The sequence below is a fragment of the Narcine bancroftii genome, chromosome 3 (assembly GCF_036971445.1).
Source record: "Narcine bancroftii isolate sNarBan1 chromosome 3, sNarBan1.hap1, whole genome shotgun sequence".
Taxonomy (NCBI): Eukaryota; Metazoa; Chordata; class Chondrichthyes; order Torpediniformes; family Narcinidae; genus Narcine; species Narcine bancroftii.
In genome coordinates this window covers 62405411-62429406 of record NC_091471.1, presented here as the reverse complement: position 1 = coordinate 62429406, position 23996 = coordinate 62405411, and the positions used below count along the sequence as shown (strand labels likewise).

Here is a 23996-nt window from a genome sequence, read left to right as displayed (position 1 = left end):
GAGATGATACCACTACTTTCCAAATGTACTGCAATTGCATGTTTAATAACCGATTCTAGCACCTTCCCTACTACCGATGTCAGGCTAACTGGTCTATAGTTTCTTGATTTCTCTCTCCCTCCCTTCTTAAAGAGTGGGGTTACATTGGCCACCCTCCAATCCTCAGGATTAGTCTTTCCGTCACAATAGATCCCTGATCCTCAATAATTTCCTGTAGATTAGTTATGTCTTCCTTGGTGAAGGCAGAACTAAAATAGTAATTCAAACAGTCTGCCATACCCTTGTTCCCCATGTTCAACTCACCCATTTCTGTCCGCAACGGACGCACATTTGTCTTAACGAATCTCTTTCTCTTAACGTATCTATAAAAGCTTTTACAGTCATTTTTTTATGTTCCCTGCCAGCTTCCTCTCATAATCCCTTTTTACTTTCCTAATTAATCCTTTTGTCCTCCTCTTCAGAACTCTGAATTTCTCCCAATCATCAGGGATATTATTCTTTTTGGCTAATTTGTAAGTTCCTTCTTTGGATTTGACACTCTTTCGGATCTCCCTTGTTGGCCACAGATGTGCTTCCCTCCTCGATTTATTCTTCATACAAACTGGGATGCACATTTTCTGCACTTGCTCCAAGCTATCCTTAAACAATTGCCATTGCATTTCTACTGCTAGTTCTTTAAGTACCATTTCCCAATCTATTTTAGCCAATTCACATCTCATACCATCAAAGTTACTCCTCTTCAAGTTCAAAACCTTTGTATCCTTATCAACTCTGTCACATTCCATCCTAATGAAGAATTCCACCCTATTGTGGTCACTCTTGCCCAAGGGGTTCCTTACAACAAGATTGCTAATTAACCCTTCTCCATTACTCAATACCCAGTCTAGAATGGCTCGTTCCCTCATCGGTTCCTCAACATGCTGATTTAGAAAACAATCCCGCATACATTCTAAGAAATCCTCTTCAACCTTACCCTTACCAATTTGGTTCACCCAATCTACATGTAGATTAAAGTCACCCATGACAACTGCCATGCCTTTGTTGCACGCATTACCAATTTCTTACATGACTCCTTCACTAACCTCACTTCTACTGTAGGGTGGCCTGTACACTACTCCCACTAGCGTCTTCTGCCCTTTCGTGTTTCGCAGCTCTACCCATATGGATTCCACATCCTCTACACTGATGTCCTTCCTTTCTATGGCGTTCACCTCTTCCCTAACCAACAGGGCTACTCCACCTCTTTTTCCATTCTGTCTATCCCTCCTGAATGTTGAGTAACCCTGAATGTTGAGCTCCCAGTCACGGTCTCCCTGAAGCCAGGTCTCTGTGATCCCAACTATATCATAGTTATTAATAGCTATCTCCACATTCAATTCGTCCATTTTATTACAAATGCTCCTTGCATTGAGACACGAAGCCTCCAGCCTTTCTTTAGCCACACTCCTATCCCTTTTACTATTATGTAAATAAATAGCTCTTTTTGATTCCCCCCCCACCCACCCACCCCCACCCCCACCCCGCTTTTACTTTTCTGCAACTAATGCTTTTCACCTTGCTATCTTTTGCTTCTATTCTTATTTTACACCCCTGACTCTCTGGACTTGGTCCGATTCCCCTGCCACGTTAGTTTAAACCTTACCCAACAGCGCTAGCAAACTAACCCCCAACAACATTGGTCCCATCCCTGCTCAGATGCAGACCGTCCTGTTTGTACCAGTCCCATCTGCCCCAGAACCGGTTCCAACGTTCCAAGAATCTGAAACCTTCCCTCATACACCACTTTTCAAGCCACAAATTCATTCTAGCTATCTTGTCGTTCCTACTCCGACTAGCTCGTGGCATGGGTAACAATCCAGAGATTGTTACTTTTGAGGTCCTACTCTTCAATTTACTTCCTAAGTCCATCTTGTAGGACCTTATCCCTTTTTTTTTCCTATGTTGTTGGTACCGATATGGACCATGACAGCTGGCTGTTTTCCCTCCCCTTCCAGAATGTCCTGCAACCTCTCTGAGACATCCTTGACCCTTGCACCAGGGAGGCAACACACCATCCGGGAGTCTCATTTGCGCAAATTCCCTATGACTATTGCCCTACCACCCTTTTTCCTGCCCTCTTGGACAGCAGCGCCACCCACGATGCCATGAACCTGGCTACTGCTGCCTACTCCTAGTGAGCCATCTCCCCCAACAGCATATCTGTTCTGCAGGGAGATGACCGCAGGAGACACCTGCACTACCTTCCTACTATTTCTCTTACTGTTGGTCACTCAGTCCCTATCCTTTTCTACCCTCTAAAACTGTGGTGTGACCAACTCACTAAATGAGCATCCCGGATGCTCCAGAGTGAGTCCATGTGCAGCTCCAGTACCAACATGTGGTCAATCAGGAGCTGCAGCTGGACACACTTCCTGCACACATAGTCTCCAGGGAAACTGACAGTATCCCTGAGTTCTCACATAGCACAGGAGGAGCATGACACAGGTCTGAGATCTCCTGCCATACCAGAAACAAACTCCTTAAGCTAATGCAATAAATAAAAACTCTTTCCTCCACCTCTTGAGTCGAAGCCTCGGCACTCTGAATCCCACTCCTTCACTGGGCCACTCCTCGCTGACTGCTCTCAGACCTTTTCCTACCTTTATTTACTGCTAGTGAGTGAAATACATCTACTGTGCACCCTTACACAATCAACTCAATTTCCTACACCTGTGCTCTCTATCTAATGGGCTGGAATGAGTTTTTAAATACATTGGCTGCTTTTGCAAAGCAGCAGAAGGTATGGTGGCAAGCAGGGTATATTTGAGCTGCATTCACTGCTCTTAGTAATTTCTTGCAGTCTTGGGCAGACCTGTTCCCAACTACATGGTGATGCACCCTGACAGGATGGTTCCAATGACGCACTGGCAGAATTTATTAAGGGATGCAGGTGAAATATGCCAAATTTCCTTAGTATTATGTACAAAATTTACTGCAGTTGATGGCCCTGCTAATTGCGATGGTACCTCCCAAACACCTCACCCATATAAAAGGACGAGGGCGACAAGCACACAGGAACACTCCTGTTCACCCCCCTCCAAATGAAGCATTATCCTTATTTATATTAAAAAAACATTGCTGGTCCTTCATTGTCTCTGTGTGTAAATATGAACCAGAGGCTTATGCAGAGGCTTAAGGAAGCAGCTCATACCTCCATTATGTGAATTACCTCCATAAAGTGAATTACATCTGGATAATAATTGCAGAGCAATGAAACGATACCTGAATCATCTCAAATAAAAGGATAATGTGTACGCATCTTGATCTTCCTCAGCATTTCTCAGCGAATTGGGGACGAACTATTTGGTAAGAAAATGTTTCATGCCATTTTAAAAATAACTTTTTCATCACTGCTTCATTTACCATCACATTGACATGAATCCTCTTTCAAGATAAGAAGACTAATTTTTATTCATTAATCAACAATGAGAAAATTTTTCAGCCTGAGCATCAGGCACAGCAAGGTTTCTCTAAGAATGAAGCTACAAGTACCTGGAGCTGAAGAATGTACTGATCCAGTCAGCATTCAATCATTCCCTTACTCTGGCAGTCTGTGCAACAGTGTGCTGTGCAATTACATAAATGCAGCCAAGGTCGCTGCCATTTCAGCTAATTCTGTCCTCCAGACATGAACATTGTTGGCATTTTCTCAGATGTGAGGAAGGATCTGACTACCATATCATTGAACTTTATTTAGATTTTCCTCTGCTTTTATTTAGCCTCGATAAAAATGTAGTGCGTGGCTTGAGAGCAGGCTGCTGTTACACGCAAGATCAGATGGGGAAGTCGAGGTACTGTTCCTTATGAACTTAAAGACAAGTAATATCCATTCAGTGGACTGAAAGAGATGCATCTCCCCTTATCAGCAGCTGGGGGGGGGGGGGGGGGGGGGGGATGGGGGAATGCTCCACATCGATAATTTATAAACAAATATGTGATGCAATTGATCAAGGTAGACAGATGGCATCTTAAAAGAGAGTAGATGCCTGCATTTTGGAATGTTGATAAGGGAAAATCTACATTATTGCTTTTTGAGGGCAAAGAGCATAAACAACACGAACCTTCACAATCCACATTCCGACCTGGTTCCAGATGGAGAGGTCACATGACCCCCCCCCCCCCACCACCACCACAAATCCACACTATGTTAGTGCATTTCAGGTGGTTTCTGTACTGATGTACATATTTACACGTCTTTGCTCATAGTCAAGTAAAATGGAACTCAGCAAGAATCTACTAATTACTAATACACTACTTTCTGAAATCTCACTCTTCGAGGAATTTATCCTGTTGAACCCCATGTGCAGTTTTGCATTCATACTGCATTCCAATGTCTAGGATCAGTTGAATTGAACACTCTATAAGGAACATGCGCATCATACCTTGGCACTTCAGCATCTTCAAAGAACTCCATAAAGATAGAAAAATACTCATTGGACATTGATTATCAAGTCTGTACATCTCTGGTGAGTCTAATGCTGAATTAACTTGACAGATTCTGTAAGTGTACTGTGGAAACTTTATTGATTGGTTAAATCACAGTTTGGTTTGGAAATGTGAGTGTCCATGAATGCAGAAATCTGGAGAAAGTAACAAACATTGCCAGGTCTTTCATGAACTTGACCTCCAATCCATTGAGAGCATCTACGTGAGGCAGCAAACATCATCAAGGACTCCCATCAGGCTGGTCACAATTTCTTCCCACTACTCCCTTCAAGCAGATGGTACAGAAGCCTGAAGCCCAGAACCTCCAGGTTCAAGAATAGTTTTTTTCTCTTCTAGTCCAGCTGCTGGCAGACTAATGACATATTACCCTAACCCTAAACCATTCCAGAACCACCAAAAGATCTGCGTCACTGAAACATCACCTTTTTCCTTGCACTAACTGGGACTGTGAATATTTGCCTATTGTTTTACATTTAGAACCATAGAATTCTACAGCATAGAAAACAGGACATTCAGCCCTTCTAGTCTGTGCTGACTATTGTTCAGCTAGTCCCAATAACCTGCTCCCATTCCAGACCTCTCCCATCCATGTATCAATCCAATTTATCCTTAAAACTCAAGATCGAGCCTGCTCCCACCACATCAGATGGCAGCTCATTCCACACTCCAACCACTCTCTGAGTGAAGAAGTTCCCCCAATGCTCTCCCTAAACCTTTCCCCTTTCACCCTAAGGCCATGTCCTCATATTTATCTCTCCTAATCTCAGTGGAAAGAGCCTTCTCACATTTACTCTGTCTATACCCCTCATAATTTTGTAAACCTCTATAAAATCTCCCTTTATTTTTCATTCCGAGGAATAAAGTCCTAACCTGTTTAATCTTTCCCTGTATCCCAACTCCTGAAGACCTGGCAATGTCCTAGTAAATTTTCTCTGCACTTTTTCAGTCTTATTGATATCCTTCCTATAGTTAGGTGACCAGAACAACACACAATATTCCAAATTTGGCCTCACCAATGTCTTATATAACTTCAACATAACATCCCAACTCCTATACTCAATACTTTGATTTATAAAGGTCAAGATGCTAAAAGGTTTCCTTACAACCCTGTCCACCTGTGATGTCACCTTCAGGAAACAAAGTACCTGTATCCCCAGGTCTCTTTGCTCCTCCACATTCCTCAATGCCCTACCATTTACAGTGTACGTCCTTCCTTGATTTGTTTTCCAAAATCCAATACCTCACACTTGTCTGCATTAAACTCAATCATCCATTTACTGGCCCATTCTCTCATTTGGTTCAAATCTTCCTCACTGTCCACTATACCTACTATCTTTGTGTTATCAGCAAACTTGCTGATCCAATTTACCACGATATAGACAACAAACAACAATGGTCCCAACACAGATCCTTGAGGCACACCACTCATTACAGGCTTCCAATCTGAGAAGAAACCATCCACTATCACTTTCTGTTTTCACCCACACAGCCAATTTTGAAACCAGTTCATAACCCTTCTAGCGTCTTAACCTTTTGAACTAACCTCCCATGTGGGACCTAGTCGAAGGCCTTACTAAAGTCCATGTAAACAACATCCACAGAATTTCCCTCATCTACCTTCTTGGTAACTTCCTCGAAAAGCTCTTCAAGATTTGTTAAACATGACCTACCACACACAAAGCCATGCTGACTATCCTTAATCAGTCCATGGATGTCCAAATACGTAGACGTCCTATCTCTCATAACTCCTTCCAATAATTTACCTACTACTGACGTCAGGCTCACTGGCCTATATAGTTTACTCTTGGAACCTTTCTTAAACAGTGGGATAACATGAGCTACTCTCCACTCCTCAGGCATATCTCCCATAGCTAAGGACATTTTGAATATATCCATCAGGGCACCTGCAATTTCAACACTTGTTTCCCTCAATGTCCAAGGGAATATCATACCAGCCCAGGAATATTTGTCTATTTTTATTCACTGTCAGGCACCAATCACCTCCTCCTCATCGCTATACATTTCATGACATTTCAATTTGTTTCCCTTCCTTCCTTCTACACTATGCCAGTTTCCTGAGTAAATACTGGTGCAAAAAACTGTTTAAGATCTCCCCCATTTCATGAGGCTCCACACATAGTTGACCACTCTGATCCTCTAGGAGACAAATTTTGTCCCTCGTTATCCTCTTACTCTTAATATACTTGTTAAAAACCCTTTGGATTTGCCTTCACATTATCTGCCAAAGCTCCCTCATGCCTTCTTTTTCCTTTCCTGATTTCCTTCTTTAGTATTCTCTTACATTTTCTATACTTTGCAGTACCTCATTTGCTCCTTGCTGACTATACGGGTTATACACCTCTCTCTTGTTCTTAATCATATCACCAGTATCCCTTGAAAACCAAGGTTCCCTATGCCTGTTAATTTTGCCTTTAATCCTGGAAGGAACATGCAAACTCTGCACCCTCAAAATCTCTCCTTTGAATGCCTTCCACTTGCTGGACACATCCTTGCCAGAAAGCAGCTTATTCCAATCGACTCCTCTGAGATCCTTTCTCATTTCCACAAAATTGGCCTTTCTCCAATTTAGAGCCTCAACTCGAGGACTAGATCTACCCTTATCCATAAGTAACCTGAACCTAATGTCATTATGGTCACTGGACCCAAAGTGATCACCTGCACAGACACCTGCCACTTGACCTGTCTGGTTCCCTAATAGGAGATTAAGTATTGCATCATCTCTCGTTGGTACCTCTACATATTGATTTAGAAAACTTTCCTATACACAGTTGACAAAATCTAAGCCATCCATTACTTTTATAGCACGGGAGTCCTATTCTATATGTGTAAAGTTAAAATCTCCCACTACCATAAGTTTCTGATTCTTACAATGGTCCTCTATCTCCTGACAGACTTGCGCTTCCAATTTTCTCGGCCTATTGAGCAGTCTATAATGCAAGCCTATTAGTGTGCGCGCACTTTTCATGTTCCTTAGCTCCACCCTTAAGGTCTCTGTAGGCGAGTCCACAGTGCTGTCCTGTCTAAAAACAGCGTTTTCCCTGACTAGCAATGCCACTCCTCCCCCTCTATCATGTTTAAAAGATTGGAACCCTGGAACATTGAGCTACCAGTCCTGCCCCTCCTGGAACGAAGTCTCACTATTAGTAATAACATCATAATCCCACATGCAAATCCACACTCTAAGCTCATCTGACTTTCCAATGATACTCCTTGCATTGAAATAGATACATCTGAGATAATTTCTTTCTCTGCTTTCAGTCTTTACATACAGTCCTTGCATGGCCCTTACCATCCTCCACCTCACTATCTGCTCTATCACACTGATTCCCCGCCCCCTGAAAATCTAGTTTAAACCCCCTGGAGTAGCACTAGCAAACCTACCTACAAGGATGCTAGTCCCTTCCAGTTCGGGTGCAAACTGTCCCATTGGAATAGGTCCCATCTTGCCTGGAACAAAGCCCAATGATCCAGAAACCTGAAGCCCTCCCTCCTGCACCATCTCTTTAGCCATATGTTTAGCTGCATTATCTTCCCGTTTCTAGCCTCACTAGCACATGGCACGGCTAACAATCCTGAGATTACTACCCTGGAGGTCTTGTGCTTCAACTTTGCACCTAATTCCCTAAACTCTCCTAGCAGGACCTCCATGCCCTTCCTACCCACGTGGTCCATGACATCTGGCTGCTCACCCTCCCTCCTTAGAATTGGGAGAACTTAATCCTAGATATCTCGGACTCTGGCACCAGGAAGGCAACAGACTCTCTCACCCCCAGAACCTCCTATCTGTCCCCCTATCAAATACCCCATCACTACTGCATTACTCTCATCCCTCTTTCCCTTTTGAGCTGAGGGTCCAGACTCGGTGCCAGAGATGACTTTGCCAACAGTATCCAAAACGATACACCTATCATTGATGGGAACAGCCACAGGGGTACTCTGCTCCTTCTGCCTCTTCCCCTTGCCTCACCCTGACAGTCACCCAGCTCCCTGCCTCCCAAAAACTCCTATCTCTGCCTCCCGAATGATCTGAAGTTCATCCAGCTGCAGTTCCAGTTCCCTACTTGGTTTATCAGGAGCTGCAGCTGGATGCACCTCTTGCAGGTGTAGCCATCAGCAACAGATGTGTTGTTCCTGACTTCCCACATCCTGAAATCTGAACATCAGACTGCCCTAACTCCATTACCCAATTCCTTAATTAACTAGCTTAAAGAAACTTACTACTCTTGCCTAACTGGGAGCAAAGTCTTCCTCAGCCACAACTCAACAAAGCCACTAGAGACACAATGTCCCACTCTGTCTCAGAGCCACTCAGTTGCTGGCCACTTCAACAGCTGTCCCTTTCTTTACATGTTCTTATCTATTATCTCAATTGTATAGTTGGTGTATCTTACAACCTGTTGGGCTATAGCAAGAATATCAGTACATCTGTACATTGTACTTACACTTATGACAATCAACTCGTATTGACAATGGACACTGGGTCCGTGTAAAGATGACTATGAATTGGACATTCGTAGTGGAAACTGACACATGAGAACCAAGTATCGCTACCAAGATTCAAGAGGATACTGAAGGCATGAAGGACTCCTGAAGGGCCCTGGCTGCTGAAGGCTTCCTCATCATGTTGCAGGTTTAGATCTGGACTCGAGCTACCAATGGTTTAAACTGGAGTCTGTGTGGCTGCAGAAGCGCTGGAGGCAAATTCACTGACACTCGATGACTCTGGGGGGATTCTCTTTTGCTTCTCTTTGTCTGACTTTATGGGGGTATGGGTAATGCTAATGTCAAATCTTTGTTATATGGCAGACTAAAGGCAATTTTAAGTAATATTACATTTCTATTTTATTGCATGACACTATGTTTAAACAGTAACTGATCTCTTATCTGAAATACATAGAAACATAAAAGATAGGAGCAGGTCATTCGACCCTTTGAGCCTGCTCCGCCATTCAACGAGATCATGGCTGATCTTAAAGTTCAGTACCCCGTCCCTGCCTTCTCTCCGTAACCTTTAATACCCTTATACTGAAGAAATAGATCTAATTCCCTCTTAAATATATTTAATGAACCTGCCTCTACTGCCCTCTGTGGCAATGAATTCCACAGATTCACCACCCTCTGGGTAAAGAAATTCCTCCTCAACTCGGTCCAAAATGGTTTGCCTATTATCCTCAAACCATGGCCCCGGGTTCTGGATTTTCCCATCATTGGAAACATCCCATCTGCATCCATTCTGTCCAGTCCTGCCAGAATTTTATGTCTCTATGAGATCCCCTCTCAATCTTCTAAACTCCAGCGAGTACAATCTCAATTTGTGCAATCTTTCCCCATAAGTCATTCCTGCCATTCCAGGTATCAGCCTGGTGAATCGCCTCTGCACTCCCTCCATTGCAAGAACATCCTTCCTTAGATAAGGTGACCAAAACTGCACACAATACTCCAGGTGGGGTCTCACCAAGGCCCTGTACAGCTGTAGTAAGGTATCCTTGTTCCTATACTCAAACCCTCTTGATATGAAGGCCAACATACCATTTGCCTTTTTAACCGCCTGCTGTACCTGCATGCTCGCCTTCAGAGATTGGTGTACAAGTACCCCTAGGTCTCTCTGTACTTCCCCATCTCTTAATCTATTGCCATTCAAATAGTAATCTGCTCTCCGGTTTGTATTACCAAAGTGGATAACCTCACATTTATCCACATTGTAGTGCATTTGCCATGTATCTCCCCAGTCCCTCAATTTATCCAAATCACACTGGAGCTTCCTGACCCCCTCTTCCGTGCACACAACCCCTCCTAGCTTAGTGTCATCTGCAAATTTGGAGATATTACATCCAATCCCCTCATCCAGATCATTAATGTAAATTGTGAACAGCTGGGGTCCAAGTACAGATCCCTGTGGTACCCCACTGGTCACCGCCTGCCACTCAGAAAACGAGCCATTTATCCCAACTCTCTGTCTTCTACCTGCCAGCCAGTTCTCAATTCACATCAATACTTTGCCCCCAATCGCATGAGCCTTGATTTTGGAAGCCAGTCATTTATGCGGGACCTTATCGAAGGCCTTTTGGAAGTCCAGGTACACCACATCCACTGGCTCTCCCCCATCTATTTTACCTGTCACCATCTCAAAGAATTCCAATAGATTTGTCAAGCACGATTTACCTTTTGTAAATCCATGTCGACTCCTTCCAATCCCTTCTCTGCTAGTCATATGCTCCGCTATTACATCCTTAATAATGGATTCCATCATTTTGCCCACTACTGATGTAAGGCTCACCGGCCTATAATTCCCCACTTTTTCTCTACCCCCCTTTTTAAATAGTGGGGTAACATTAGCTACCCTCCAATCCATGGGTACTGATCCTGAGTCTATCGAGTTCTGGAAAATAATTCTTAAAGCATCTGCTATCTGAATGGCCACTTCCTTAAGTACCCTAGGATGTAGATTATCAGGCCCTTGGGATTTATCTGCCTTCAATCCCATCAATTTCCCCAAGACCATGTCCTTAGAGATACTGATTTCTTTCAGCTCCTCCCTTGCATTAGTCTCTATGTTCCCCAACATCCTTGGGAGGTTATTTGTATCCTCTCTTGTAAAAACAGAACTAAAGTAAGAATTTAATTGGTCTGCCATTTCCTTATTCCCCATTATATATTCCCCTGATTCCGACTGCAAAGGACCTACTCTGGATTTCACCAATCTTTTCCTCTTGACATATTTATAAAAGCTTTTGCAGTCGGTTTTTATATTTGCCGCAAGCTTACTTTCGTAATTTATTTTTGCTCTCTTGATTAATCCCTTTGTCCTCCTTTGCTGCATCTTGAACTGCTCCCAGTCTTCGGTTGCGGTACTTTTTTTGGCCAATTGATATTCTCTCTCTTTGGACCTAATGCACAGCCATAACCAAATTTTCCAGCTGATACGTCCAGTCTGAAGCAAATAAATGGGAGCTAGCAAAAAATGACATTTTTTTCTTAAACATATGATCTGCTGAAAGCGTTAACTCCTGGATGTGGTCATTAACTGAGTGGCGACAGAAATACTTGCTTTCAGAGCAGTTGCTGATCGTCATTGGTATGTTTCACTGATGGTTGTATTTAATTGTGCTATGGCTTCTTTGTCTGCTCTACCAGTTCACATACATGACCCAGCTGTATGCAAGACATACTTATTCTTTAAAAAAAAATAGGAACTGTGTTTGATCCTTGGTCATTGGAAGTGCAAGTTCATTATACTCATAAATTAGACAAAATACTTTATTCTCCAGATCAGTCATACAGCTAAATTAACAAAGTGTAATGACAGTGATTGTTGAATACAATTCAGTTCAGATTTATATGGGTAATCAGGATCTTTTTAAATGTGGTCTCATCTTGGATTTTGTCAGGATGGCAGACATAAAATTCAGTAACATTGTGTCTGAAAAATAAAGTTGCAACAAATTTCTAGTCAAGTAGATTACAGGAAAGCCTTTTTCACAGCACGTTTCAAAGACAATTATGAGGTCACCTGTAACTTCCTTTCTGGTCATACAATTACAGGTAAATAGAAAGTTTAAAAAAAACAAGCATGGAAATGCCACGAAAATTAAGCTCTACATTACAGAAATAATCAATTGTCAGGAAAAAAATGTTTTTATCAAATGAATCAGCTAAACTCATGTCTGATACACAGCAAACTCTAAAAATGATATATTCAAATTCTATTACCCTGTATTCCTAAATTCAATTTCCAGATCAGATAATGCCAGTAGAACATAGTGAAGGCAAATGGAAAAGTTCATATCAATTTTAAACTTAGATTAACATTTAACCTTGGGAATCTGGGGATTTGAACCAGATCTTATATTATTGCATAATGCGTTTTGTATGACATATCAAAATGATTTACACCTCCATAAATATTACTTATGAGAATGAATGAACGCATTAATCATGCAAATTTCAGGTCCTTTCAAAATCATAGTTTATTAACTGAAAAGTAAAAATCTAGTGTACAGATCAGGGTTCCCTTTAATTTCAAGTCTACAGCTCTACACCATCTAGTATCGTTGTTTCGAATTCCTAAACAAAAATAGTTCAGAAGCACCTGTAAGCCCCATCATTCATTTGTAATACATCATGAATCAATGTTTTGCTAATCATCTTGTTATTTACCTTATATAAATATGGTGAAATCAACAGCCAGTAAAGCAAGGAGAGGAAAGAGCACACAGGTTGAAATGCCAATAATTTCATACGAATACTAAAACAACTTGCACATAAAACTAATAAAATCTGTGCCATAATTGGAATATTTACTATTCCACAAAAAACACCCTTAATAATTACATTGGGTGAATTTGCAATTAATTATTCACATGCCATCCCTACAAAAGATTTCCAAAGTAGCTGTTAACTAAAATCAGTCATTTTTTTGCAGGAAACATAAAATGAGATTTCACATCCTTTTCAGTGTACAACGAACTGAAAAGGAGAAAAAAAATTGCACTCATCTTGCAATCACAACCATTCTTTGACATGAAATGTACTCATAATAATGACTTAAAATCAACTTAGGATTTCACACTGAATAACATAAAATGCTATGTATAGGTCCAAGCAACTGCAAGGTACTTTTTCACATACATCAAATATCACATATAGGAGATTTGAACATGCTTTACAGAAAAAGCCCCTTTTCACCAAATCAGTGGTGAAACACAGATGAGGACAGATGTGGAATTCATTGTCTTGCAAACATCTAGGATGGAATAGGTAAATATACAAGTTGAACTATATACATGCTATACTGGAATGTTGGCTATCGCAGAATTGTGTCCATTTACTTTTGCTAACATAGATTATTGTTAGAAGGCCTCCTCTGTCACTATTGGTGTAATAATTTAAAAAGAGATGGCTTACAAAAAAACAAAAATACATCAACACAAATCCTAACAGAAATGTAAAAAATTTTAAGAAACATTTCTGTTCTTGTACAGAGGCAGAATTAAAAAGGACATGTAGTCTAATCTCAATGGAGAATTTGGCTGAGTAATTATAAATTGTGACTCTCAGACATGAACCAGAAAACAATACTAGGCTTCCTTGCCATGTATTCTTTGGAGTTTTCATGTTTGTATGCTTGCCTACTTTTTGAATGCCTATTGTGAATAGTAGTATCTTAATCAACCATAATTTCACAATAAATGTTTATTTTCAATGTAGTAAAATCAATTCTGGGGTATTTCAAAGTTAATGCCGCCAAGAAAAAATGTAATCATGCAAAGCCTCACAAATTGAGGGGTCCATGCAAGCTACATTTTAGAAGTAGCTGGTTTTTAAAAGGATGGAATGGGGAACAAAACACTACATTCTCTTACATTAAGGAATGGCATTGCTTTCATTTGTAATGGAAAATAATACAGCAAGGCAGATTTTTAGTGTTTTATAGTGCAGCATTTTGAACCCCCTCCTTATTTTTATAAACCAAATGGATGTGATGGTTGTTTAAATGGCAATGCAGTTTATAATCCAAAAAAAATGAATGCTCCTTCCACGTACAAAACCCACCAACCCCATTTATTTAAACTGTATTACATAAAAAATACTGACAGACAAAATATCTTGGTTGACTAGTTATTAATGTATCAGGAATAAACTTCATTTGAGTTAAATAGGGGGAGGGGGAGGGGTGTAGAGAATTGTACAGGCCACAAAAACGAAATAGTATCTTTTGGCTGTAAGAAATGCAGTGTTTCATACACAAGTGATTAAGCAAGTCTGAAAGGAAAGGACTAATTCCATTACCATTTAAAGAGGACAAGAATTATAATGGTAGAAGAAAAACAGGAAAACAAATAATCATTTAATTCTCTATATTTTACTTGGTAAAAGCTGCCACTACAGCCCAAAGTAATTCATTTGTATTAGACTTCATAGATTCAACTTCAGGATCCAAGTCCAGTAACTGTCGTACTCTTTTCATGGCCAAGTCATAATGTTCATCTAAGAGAGGGGCAAAGGCATTCTCCAGTACATCTGAGGCATGGGCTAAGTAAATAAGGGCAAGCAAACGCTTGTCCATCCGATGAGGGTCATTCACCCATTTATCCAGCACTGCTTCCTGTACTTTTTTGATAAGGCGCTGCTTAATGACATTGTTGGTAAGAGGGTGTGTAGTCATGTCAAACAGCAGGAAATTCTGTTTCTCTGTAGTCAGTACACCTTTCTCCACTAGATTTTTAGCCAATCGCTCACGGACATTTCGTAACTGATAGTGTAGTTTTAATGGATTCCATGTTTCACCTTAAGGTGGAAAGAGAAAATAAAAAAAACGTAATTAATAATTGTGCATAAAAGATCTGGAATGAATTATATAACTTTCAGAAGTTCATATACTCTTTGTTAATCTGAAAAATGTCAAGTATCCAACAATCCTCCAACATTTTAACTACTTCATTTCAAATAAAGAATTAAAATAAAGCAGTGTAATGCGCGTCGAAAGAACCAAAGACTTGTTGATCCAAAGCAAGGTTTTTAATAACTAAAAGACTGGAGCCTATCACAAGTAGGTCGACCAGTCCAGAATGACCTGGTCTGGCTAGGAGCAATCCTTTAAGACCTGCCAGTAGGTGTGGCTACACTCTCAGCCCATCACAGTCATCCTACACTACCATCTGTCCATATACACATTGGTGATTGAATCTGTACTATCACAGGAAGGTAAAATGAATATTGAATACAAAGGTTACTTTATCAGACAATCCTCTTGTATTTACTAAAAAGATGTTTTTATCATTGAGGAATGCAATGAAAAACACATTGTCTTTACAAAATACACCACCAGATCTTGAACTGACCCTACCTTTTTTTAAACTGTAATCTTAAAAAGAATATTCAATGTTTTCTGCATGTATTTTCCAATTTATAGTATTTGTCAAATTGATTTTAATTCAAATTTGTTAAGTTACACTGAAGCTGTTTCATTTTAACTATATCATGCTTAGAAATGTCATATTTTCATCAAATTACTCTCCAAGATCAGCATTTTAATTAGTATTAGGAAAATATGAAAGAAAAATCCATGACCACATTGTTATGCTTCACACTAGTCCTCTGATAAATGTGCACCTTTTTGATGGATCATTTATCAGGACAGGGATATGTAGTATCTTCCTAATATATTATTTATCAGTGTGGTAGTATGTGCACATATGCATAACAGCAGACTGTCCAGTGCAGTGCAAAGGAATAGTCAATAGAGTCAAAATTTATTGTTAGTGATTTTTGTGAACAGGGAAAAAAAAAATGTTTGCTTTATTACTTTCCAGAATACACATAAAACTGCGGATAATGTGATTGGTAATAAATTAAATGAAGTAGTAAATTCGAACCTGCGAATAATAATTCAAACAAAACTATATTTCTAAACTGAAAATAATAACTCAGAGTAAGTTGAATATTTTTCAAAATCTATTAGAACTATTGCCTTCCTGGCACAATCTCCAGACAAGAGGTTTACAAAACAAAAGCTGAAGCTAAATACTTGATAAATTATGTGCTGGGTGACAAGTTGAAACATGCAGCATTCAATGCTAAATTTATAAAGTGAGTCCAAAGAAATGTGCCTCAATCTGGATCTTATTAGCCCATCTTTATATAGATCTTCCTTACACAGATGTAAGAAATGTTTGTATTCAATGAGCAATTATGATCTGAAATTATGACTATCTATAAACACCAATCAGGGCTTTCAAAAAGGAATCACGTGAGGGCTTCAGGGAAAATAATTTGGAGCAGAGTGAAAGAGCTCAAGAATGGGAATGAATAAATTGCTCCACATGGAGACCACATGAATCAAATAGTCTCCTATCATTTAAGAAATTATCACTCTATGATTCAAAACAGGCTTTATGCAAGTGAAATTGCATTTGAAACTTGAATGACAGCACAAAACATTTCTAATCACAGCTGCAGTATCTCGGCAGGAAGAGATCATTCATTTTCATTTAGATTGCTTACACTTATTGTTTAAAGATTGACTTTTGATCCAATTAAATTGTTCAATTTGTGTCAAATATTCAAAATATGCTTTATTAATGGTGCCTCCTTTCCAGAAGAAATTATTTTAGTATCCCATTTGTATATAAAATCTTCTGCTACTCTCTCTCCAACTTGGTGCAGTTCAATTTCTACCCATGAAGCTTCTCTCTTCCATCAAAGAAGGAAGTGACAAATTTCATCTGGGCCACCCAATAGTAAGATTTAAAATTTGGGAGTTGTAAACATCCCAGATGATATTTCCAATTTTCCATGGAGATTCAGGCTGGCTTAACTTTCCAAAGAAACTTCTTAATTAGCTTATTCAACTTTTAAAAGAATTTCTGCAGTAATGGTATTGGAAGAGTGAAACCGGTATTTTCGACACCGGAATATATTCATTTTGATACCATTCACTCTTCTGATCAGAGTTATTGGAAGAGTTAACCATTTATTTAAATCTTCTTCAACTTTCTTAAGCAAGGAGAGGAAGTTCAATTTATACAAGTTTTAAAAATTATCTTCTTTAATCCCCAAGTATTTGATCCCATTTATCGGCTATCTAAACTGTATATTTCTATTACAGTTCATTATCCCCGTCCGTTAAATATATAATCTCACTTTTATTCCAATTTATTTTGTACCCAGAGACCTCCCATAATCTTCCAAGTGCAGTCTTTGTAAAGAAGCTACTGGCTCTGTCAGATATATTAATACATCATCTGCAAAAAGACTAATCTTATGTTCATCTTGGTCCACTCTGAACCCTTTAATGTTTGGATCCCTTTAAATAATTTCCGCTAGAGGTTCTATGGCCAACATAAAGAGAGCCGGGGATAGTGGACATCCTTGTCTACTCGACCCAGATAGAGGAAATGTCAAAGATATTCGACAATTGGTTACATCTCTAGTCTTGGGTTCATTTTATAGAGCTTGGATCCAATTTTGACTTAATCCAAATTTCTTCAATACTTTAAATAAAAAGTCCCACTCCAATCTATCAAAGGCCTTTTCCACATCCAGAACAACTGCCACACTAAATTCACCTCTTTTCTGGGCCACATGAATTACATTAAGCAGTCTTGTTACATTGTCTGCTGATTGCCTTTTCTTTACAAATCCTGTTTGGTTCTTATTTATCAACTTAGGCAAAAATCTTGCCAATCTATTTGCCAAAGCCTTGCTTAGCATTTTACAGACCGTATTTAACAAAGTAATCAGTCTATATGATGATGGTTTCAATGGATCCCTATCTTTCTTAGGAATCACAATTATTATTGCTGTTGAGAAAGATTCCAGCAGAGTATGCGATCCAACTGCCTAATTCAGTACCTCCATAAAAACACCTGATGACCTCTACTTTTTTGGGCAGAAGTGTCTCCCCTTGTCTATTGATTCTGTGGCCCAGGAAGTCTGTTGTCTCTTGCTCAAACTGGCATTTGACCGGGTTGAAGATTAGGCCAAATTCGCTGAGGCAGTTGCATAGCTGTCTTATGTGGACTGCATGTTCTTGATGGTTCCGGCTGGCTATCAGAATGTCTCCCAAGTAAATGAATGCAAACTTGAGATCCTGGCCTCTGGAAGGTTTGAGCTGTGTTTTTAAGCCTGAAAGGCATCTTAAGGAACTCAAACAAACCAAAGAGTGTGATGGTGGTGGTTTTAGCAATGTCCTCCAGTTGGACCAGGATTTGGTGATAGTCCCTGATTAGGTCAACCTTGGAAAATATCCATGCCTCCTATAAGTTTGCAGTAAAGTCCTGGTGTGGTGGCCTCATTGAGGCGGCGATAGTCCTCGCATGGCTTCCATCCTCCTACCTTCTTCGATACCATGTGCAGGGGTCTCCCCAGAGAGAGTCAGACTGCCACACTATTCCCAGCTCTTACATCTTCCAGAACTCCTCCTTTACGAGGTTGAGTTTCTCGGGGTGGGGGGGGGGGGAGGGGAAGGTGGTGTGCCATGGTATGTGGGGGGGGTGCCCTTAGTGAGGTTGTGGTGCCATACCCCATGTTTTGGTTCTGTTGAGGTTAACTGTGGCACCACATACTCTCTCTGCTTGCAAAACCACATGACCCTCCTAGAACAGCAAGTTGCACTCCAGACAGTCTGCTGCTCCGACAAGTTCTTTCATCCGTTGCCTTTTTGTAAACAACAATCCATTAGTGAAGTCTCGTGGCACTCTCCAAAGCTTTTGCAAAGGCTCTGGGGCCGACATGTCTAGCATAAGCAGAGCTCCAGTATTTTAAATAAAATCTGTTTTAAAGTGTTTGTATGTGACCTACACTAAAAAACCTTAACAATATATCTCCCAAAAACATATCTATATACAATCCAAACAAAACATAATCTGTCACACTAGAACCTGGAAAGTGCTGTCTATACACAGTACAATTCATTGTTAGAGACAACATTCACTTAAAATGGGAAATGGGCTACAGTTTGGCCACCCCTGCTGAAATGGATACCTTTTTGATTGGTTGGTTTTTACCTCTCAAGTAGTGTAGTGTATGTTTTACTTTGTATCCTTGCTACTGTTTTTAAAATATTGGTAACTTTTCTTAAGCACATTTGCCAATGATACAAATCTAGATGACTTTTTAAACATGATGCTTAATCCAGCACTGTTTCATTATTACCGCTGCCTTTAACTCGTTATCTTTCACCATAACTTGACGTTGGCTTCACCTCTGCTATTAGAGAACAAAAGCAGACCATGATCTCTTCAAAATCAAATTCAAGATTTATTTATTGTTGTGTATAATAATACAAAAGAGAGGCAGAGCAGAGTCCCTTCAGAGACCAATATTCACAGATTTGTCTCTTGTGCTCCTGTAACCTCTGCAGCCACATAGCTGTTCCAGCAGTTAACCTGCTCTCCGAGTTCTGAACCTCTGAAGCAATTCGGGTGTCGTCAATGCCTGAGGTCCTTCGAGAGTGTTTCTTGTCATTGGCAATCTTGTGATTCCTGATTCTAATACCTGGTTCACATAAGCCTGGTGACGGTCCTTCAGCTTCTGAGCCCTTACTGGTCTGCTGCTATGGTCATCTTCCTGAGGGATTCTCTTAGGCTTCTTCTTCTTCTCAGGTGAGGTGTTCCCAGCATTTATTTGCTGGTGTCCTGGACCAGTTCCGTTGATTTCCCGCACCCCACAACCCTTGTGGTCTGTGTGGGCATGGGTGCAATAATCTTGGGCAGACCTCTGTGGGTTTTCTGATGTTTTTGCCAAAAAACTCTGAAACTAAGTGCATCATCTTTGATTCTTCTTTTGAGATGTGATCATAATTTCTTCTTCCATTCTATTTAATAAATAATTTTTTATTGCTCAAAAGAAACACAAGAGCAGCATGATGTGGTGAGTGCTTTTATCATGTTCTAATTGAAACTAGATCTAATGCTACTTTAAGTTCTGGCTCTTCCTATCACTGTTTTAATTTATTTAACACTCCATGATAATACAAAGAAGAATATGAAAAAGGCTCCTCTACAAATCCTCCCCAGGTTACGGTCAGCTGATTTAAGTACACCCCATATGAGCAAGCATTTAAGAGACCAGTGGAATGGAATTGATGAATTTGCCGGCTGCTATGCAGCTGCATGGATCTTATGCTCATGGGAACAGGACATTTCCACATTCCTTCTCTCTCCACTCCTACTTCTGCCCATCCTCCAAGCCCATAGGACCATAAAATATAAGGGTAGAATTTGGCTATTCAGCCCATTGAGTCTGTCCAGTATGTGAGGCTGATGTATTCTTCCTCCCAATCCCATTGTACTGCCACAGACTTTGGCACTCACTGAGCCAGTGAGGTTTACATAAAAATCTAACTGTAAGGGTGGTGACTAATGGACAAATTTCTACTCCTTTTAACTTAACTAGATCAAGTAGACAAGGATGTCCTTTATCACCAGCTTTGTTTATTTTGGCAATAAAGTCTTTAGAATAGATTTTAAGATTTATGGTATAATGGAATCAAGAGGAATATAAAATAAATTTATTTGCTGATGACATTTTGGTTTATTTTACAGACCCTATAAATTTGTTGTGACAATTATAACATTGGAAGAATGTGGTGAATTATCTGGGTATAAGATTAATTGAGATAAAAGTGAAATCTTGCCTTAAATTAAGGGTGACTATTCTCATTGTAAAAAGGCCACTCAGATACTGGAATTAAATATTTAGATATTGGAGTTAATAGTGATTTAAATAATTTATATAAATTGAATTATTTACCACTATTTAATAAAATTAAAGAAGATTTGAACAGGTGGAATAATTTAGCTATAACTTTAGTTGGTAGAGTTAATTGAATTAACATGAATATTTTCAATATTTTTTCCAGTCAAGTTCCACAAAGATTTTTTTAATACTTGAATACAATATGGAAAGGGAAAATGGCGAGGGCTTCTTTGGAAAAATTAATTTAGAAGTTTGAATTGGGAGGTTTACAACTTCCTCATTTTAAAAATTATTATAAGGCAGCTCGATTGAGATTTATTAATGCATTGTTTTGTGTAGATAGGATTCCTGCTTGGGCTATGTAAGGTAAAAACATCATGAGTTGGGACCAGAGAAGGAGTCACCCAGTACTAAGGAGTAACAGGATGCAGGTGTGACCTTGTACGCTCAAGATAAATTTGGCAATAACAAGCTGATGAGCAGCAGACTAACAGAGAAGGGTAGCAACAGCTTATTCATTGGACAGTGTAATGGTATGATCATTTACTAAGTACGTGTCCTGAGGTTAAAAAAAAACACCACTTGCTGATATCGGGAGAATGCGCCTTCTCCAACTAACACTGTTAGTTGCAAGTGTTATAACAGAGAAGGGTAGCAGCAGCTTATTCATTGGACAGTGTAATGGTATGATAATTTACTAAGTATATGTCCTGAGGTAAAAAAAAAACACCACTTGCTGATATCGGGAGAATGCGCCTTCTCCAACTAACACTCAGTCTGGTGTCTGACTCACTCATTCTCGAACAAAGCAGACCTAACAATTAATATAGAACTTAGTAAAATGGGAGAAATTAATATACAGGATTTTGTGTTATAGTGGAATTCAAAATTATTGGTGAGAAGTAGAGGTACACCTGTTTTGAAACATTTGATTGATTTATGCAATAAAATTGATTATGAAATAAGGGTGAAAGGTTTAATTTCATGAAAAAATCCCTTTATGTCAAAAGAGACATTCCATTTTCTATGGATAATCAATTTCTGAGGAGTTGGATGCAAATGGGTGTTGAGAGAATAGAAAATTGTTTTGAAGCTGGAAGATTTGTTACTTTTGAATGAATAAAGAATAAATTTAATGTGCCAAAATAATACTTTTTTTCTGTTATTATCAAGTTAAGGCTTTTTTTTGACTGACAGGATAGGTCCTAATTTTACGTTACCTACTCAGAGTGAATTGGAATTATTGATTTGTAAAGCTAAACGCTTCTGGTTGGAAGTTGAACATTTTTTGGAATGAATAACAAGGGTTAAGTTCCCACAGGATCTGATGCTATTTTTGTTCGGTAATATTATGACTATAAGACCTAAATTAAAATTAACTATGTATCAAATTGAATTTGTAGGAATTGCTTTAGCAGTGTCTAGGAACTGTATAGCTATTACTTGGAAATCAGATACAGATTTAGGGATGGATGCAGAACTTCATAGCTATATACCATTTGAGAAGATTACTTATAATTTACAAAATATGTATCAGATATTTTGGAAAATATGGTACCCATATTTGCAAAATGTGGGTATGAATGTATAATAGGCTCTCTGAAGATCCCATCTCATGGTCACCTCCAGTATCATTACATTGTTTAAAAACTCTTTAATCAGTTTATTCTTTTGACATTCTCCAGTTTTTCTTTATTCTACTTCTATTTTTTTCTTTTTTTGGGGGTGTTTGAGGAAAGAGGAGGAGGGGGGAAAGATTTTGTATACCACATGTATAACTTTTGAAGCATTTTATTGAAAGAAATTTATTTACAGTTGTGGTTTAAAAATTGCTAAATATAAAAAAAAAACAGCCAGCGAGATCTCTTAGCAGCTACTCTTCCAGTCACAGTTTCTTCTGTGATCTCTGTGCACTATTTTTGTTCATATCCAACTTACAGACTGTTCGGGTTACAAATAATTCTCAAAAATCAAACGTCATTGTAAGCTTGCAAGGATTTGGATTTTTTTTTTCTTTGTGACACTCCAGGATAATTTGGAATGGTGATATTTCTGCTTAAAACAAGTGATCTCAAATTCATCAAGGAAATTTCAAGCAAAGTAAATGTTATCAAGAACATTTACGTATTTGCAAATTTTGAAATACAGCTATTGGGAGTAAAGGTGGATCTGAAACAGAATAGAATAAGAGCTGGATAAATGCATAATTAACTTTGTAATTTATGAACAACTTTCTGTGGAGGTTGGTTGACTGATTTAAAAATAAATTTTCTTTTTTTATATATTGTGGCGGCCTGCAACCTGGTAGGCGTCCTGAAACACAAGATGGTGGCCGAACACGGCAATCCTGCAAGGGCTATGCCTACTAAATGACCTTTCTTAAAGGGCTGCAGGCCACATGGTGGGAAACAGCGAGCATCGGTAGGGACACCAGCCAATCAGCATCTGGCAAGCCAGTGATGTAATTTCTGCCAGTAGTGGCAGGCCACCTAGGCCCAGCAGGCCTACATAAGGCAGAGCAAACCGTCAATAAATCAGTATTATAAATGTTAAATTCTGTACACAGTATAAGAATTATCTGCAACCAGTGAACTTGGAGGAATGAGAAGTGAGATTGGGCTGTGAACTAAAGAACTTTTCTAAACTTACACATACATTACATACATGTGCACTTAGAATTAGAAGGGGGTTAAGTTAGGTTAGTTAAGTCAATTGTGATAAGTTAAAGTGTGATTCTGTTTTCATATTTAAAGATAATTAAAAGCAACTTTTGTTTAAGTAACCATTTGTCTTGGTGAATATCTATTGCTGTTGGGTTTTGGGGTCCTCTGGACTTGTAACACTAATATTTCCTAATTTCAAAACATGTCATCTTCAAGGAAACGTCTGGACGATATTCCGAATTAGTATTTTATTAATCCAATAAACCAAACTTTGTAAATGCAGCTTTATGTAGCTTTAATTTGTTGATAAAACAGATAAATGTTTTACATAATTTCGCATTAAGATTTTCATAACGATGAGTAAACAAAGCATTTACTGAATTTAAAATAACAAAATTGAACTTTAAAGAGATATACAGGACAAAATAAGATGAATTCAAAAAAATTATCTTGAGCTCACGTCTCCTTCATAGTTCATCGAAGAAAGAGATGCAAGCTCTTCGCCTGTGCGGATATTACAACATATTACATCATAGTCACTATGGTAATGTTTCAAACAATACTTTTCCTTAAAGAGATAGGCACAAAATTAACTAAGAATCAAAAATAAAAGGTTTTAATCTTTGT

General features: G+C 39.2%; 1 protein-coding gene across 1 annotated transcript in view; it reads right to left on the bottom strand.

The window, feature by feature from the left end:
- Positions 1 to 12455: 12455 nt before the first annotated feature.
- Positions 12456 to 23996, bottom strand: part of LOC138757207 (Golgi phosphoprotein 3-like) — an 87690-nt gene continuing 76149 nt past the window's right edge. Inside the window, exon 4 of the mRNA XM_069924183.1 lies at positions 12456 to 14793. Within this exon, the coding sequence (XP_069780284.1) occupies positions 14369 to 14793 (425 nt within the window). The 3' untranslated portion in view covers positions 12456 to 14368. The remainder of the gene's footprint in view (positions 14794 to 23996) is intronic.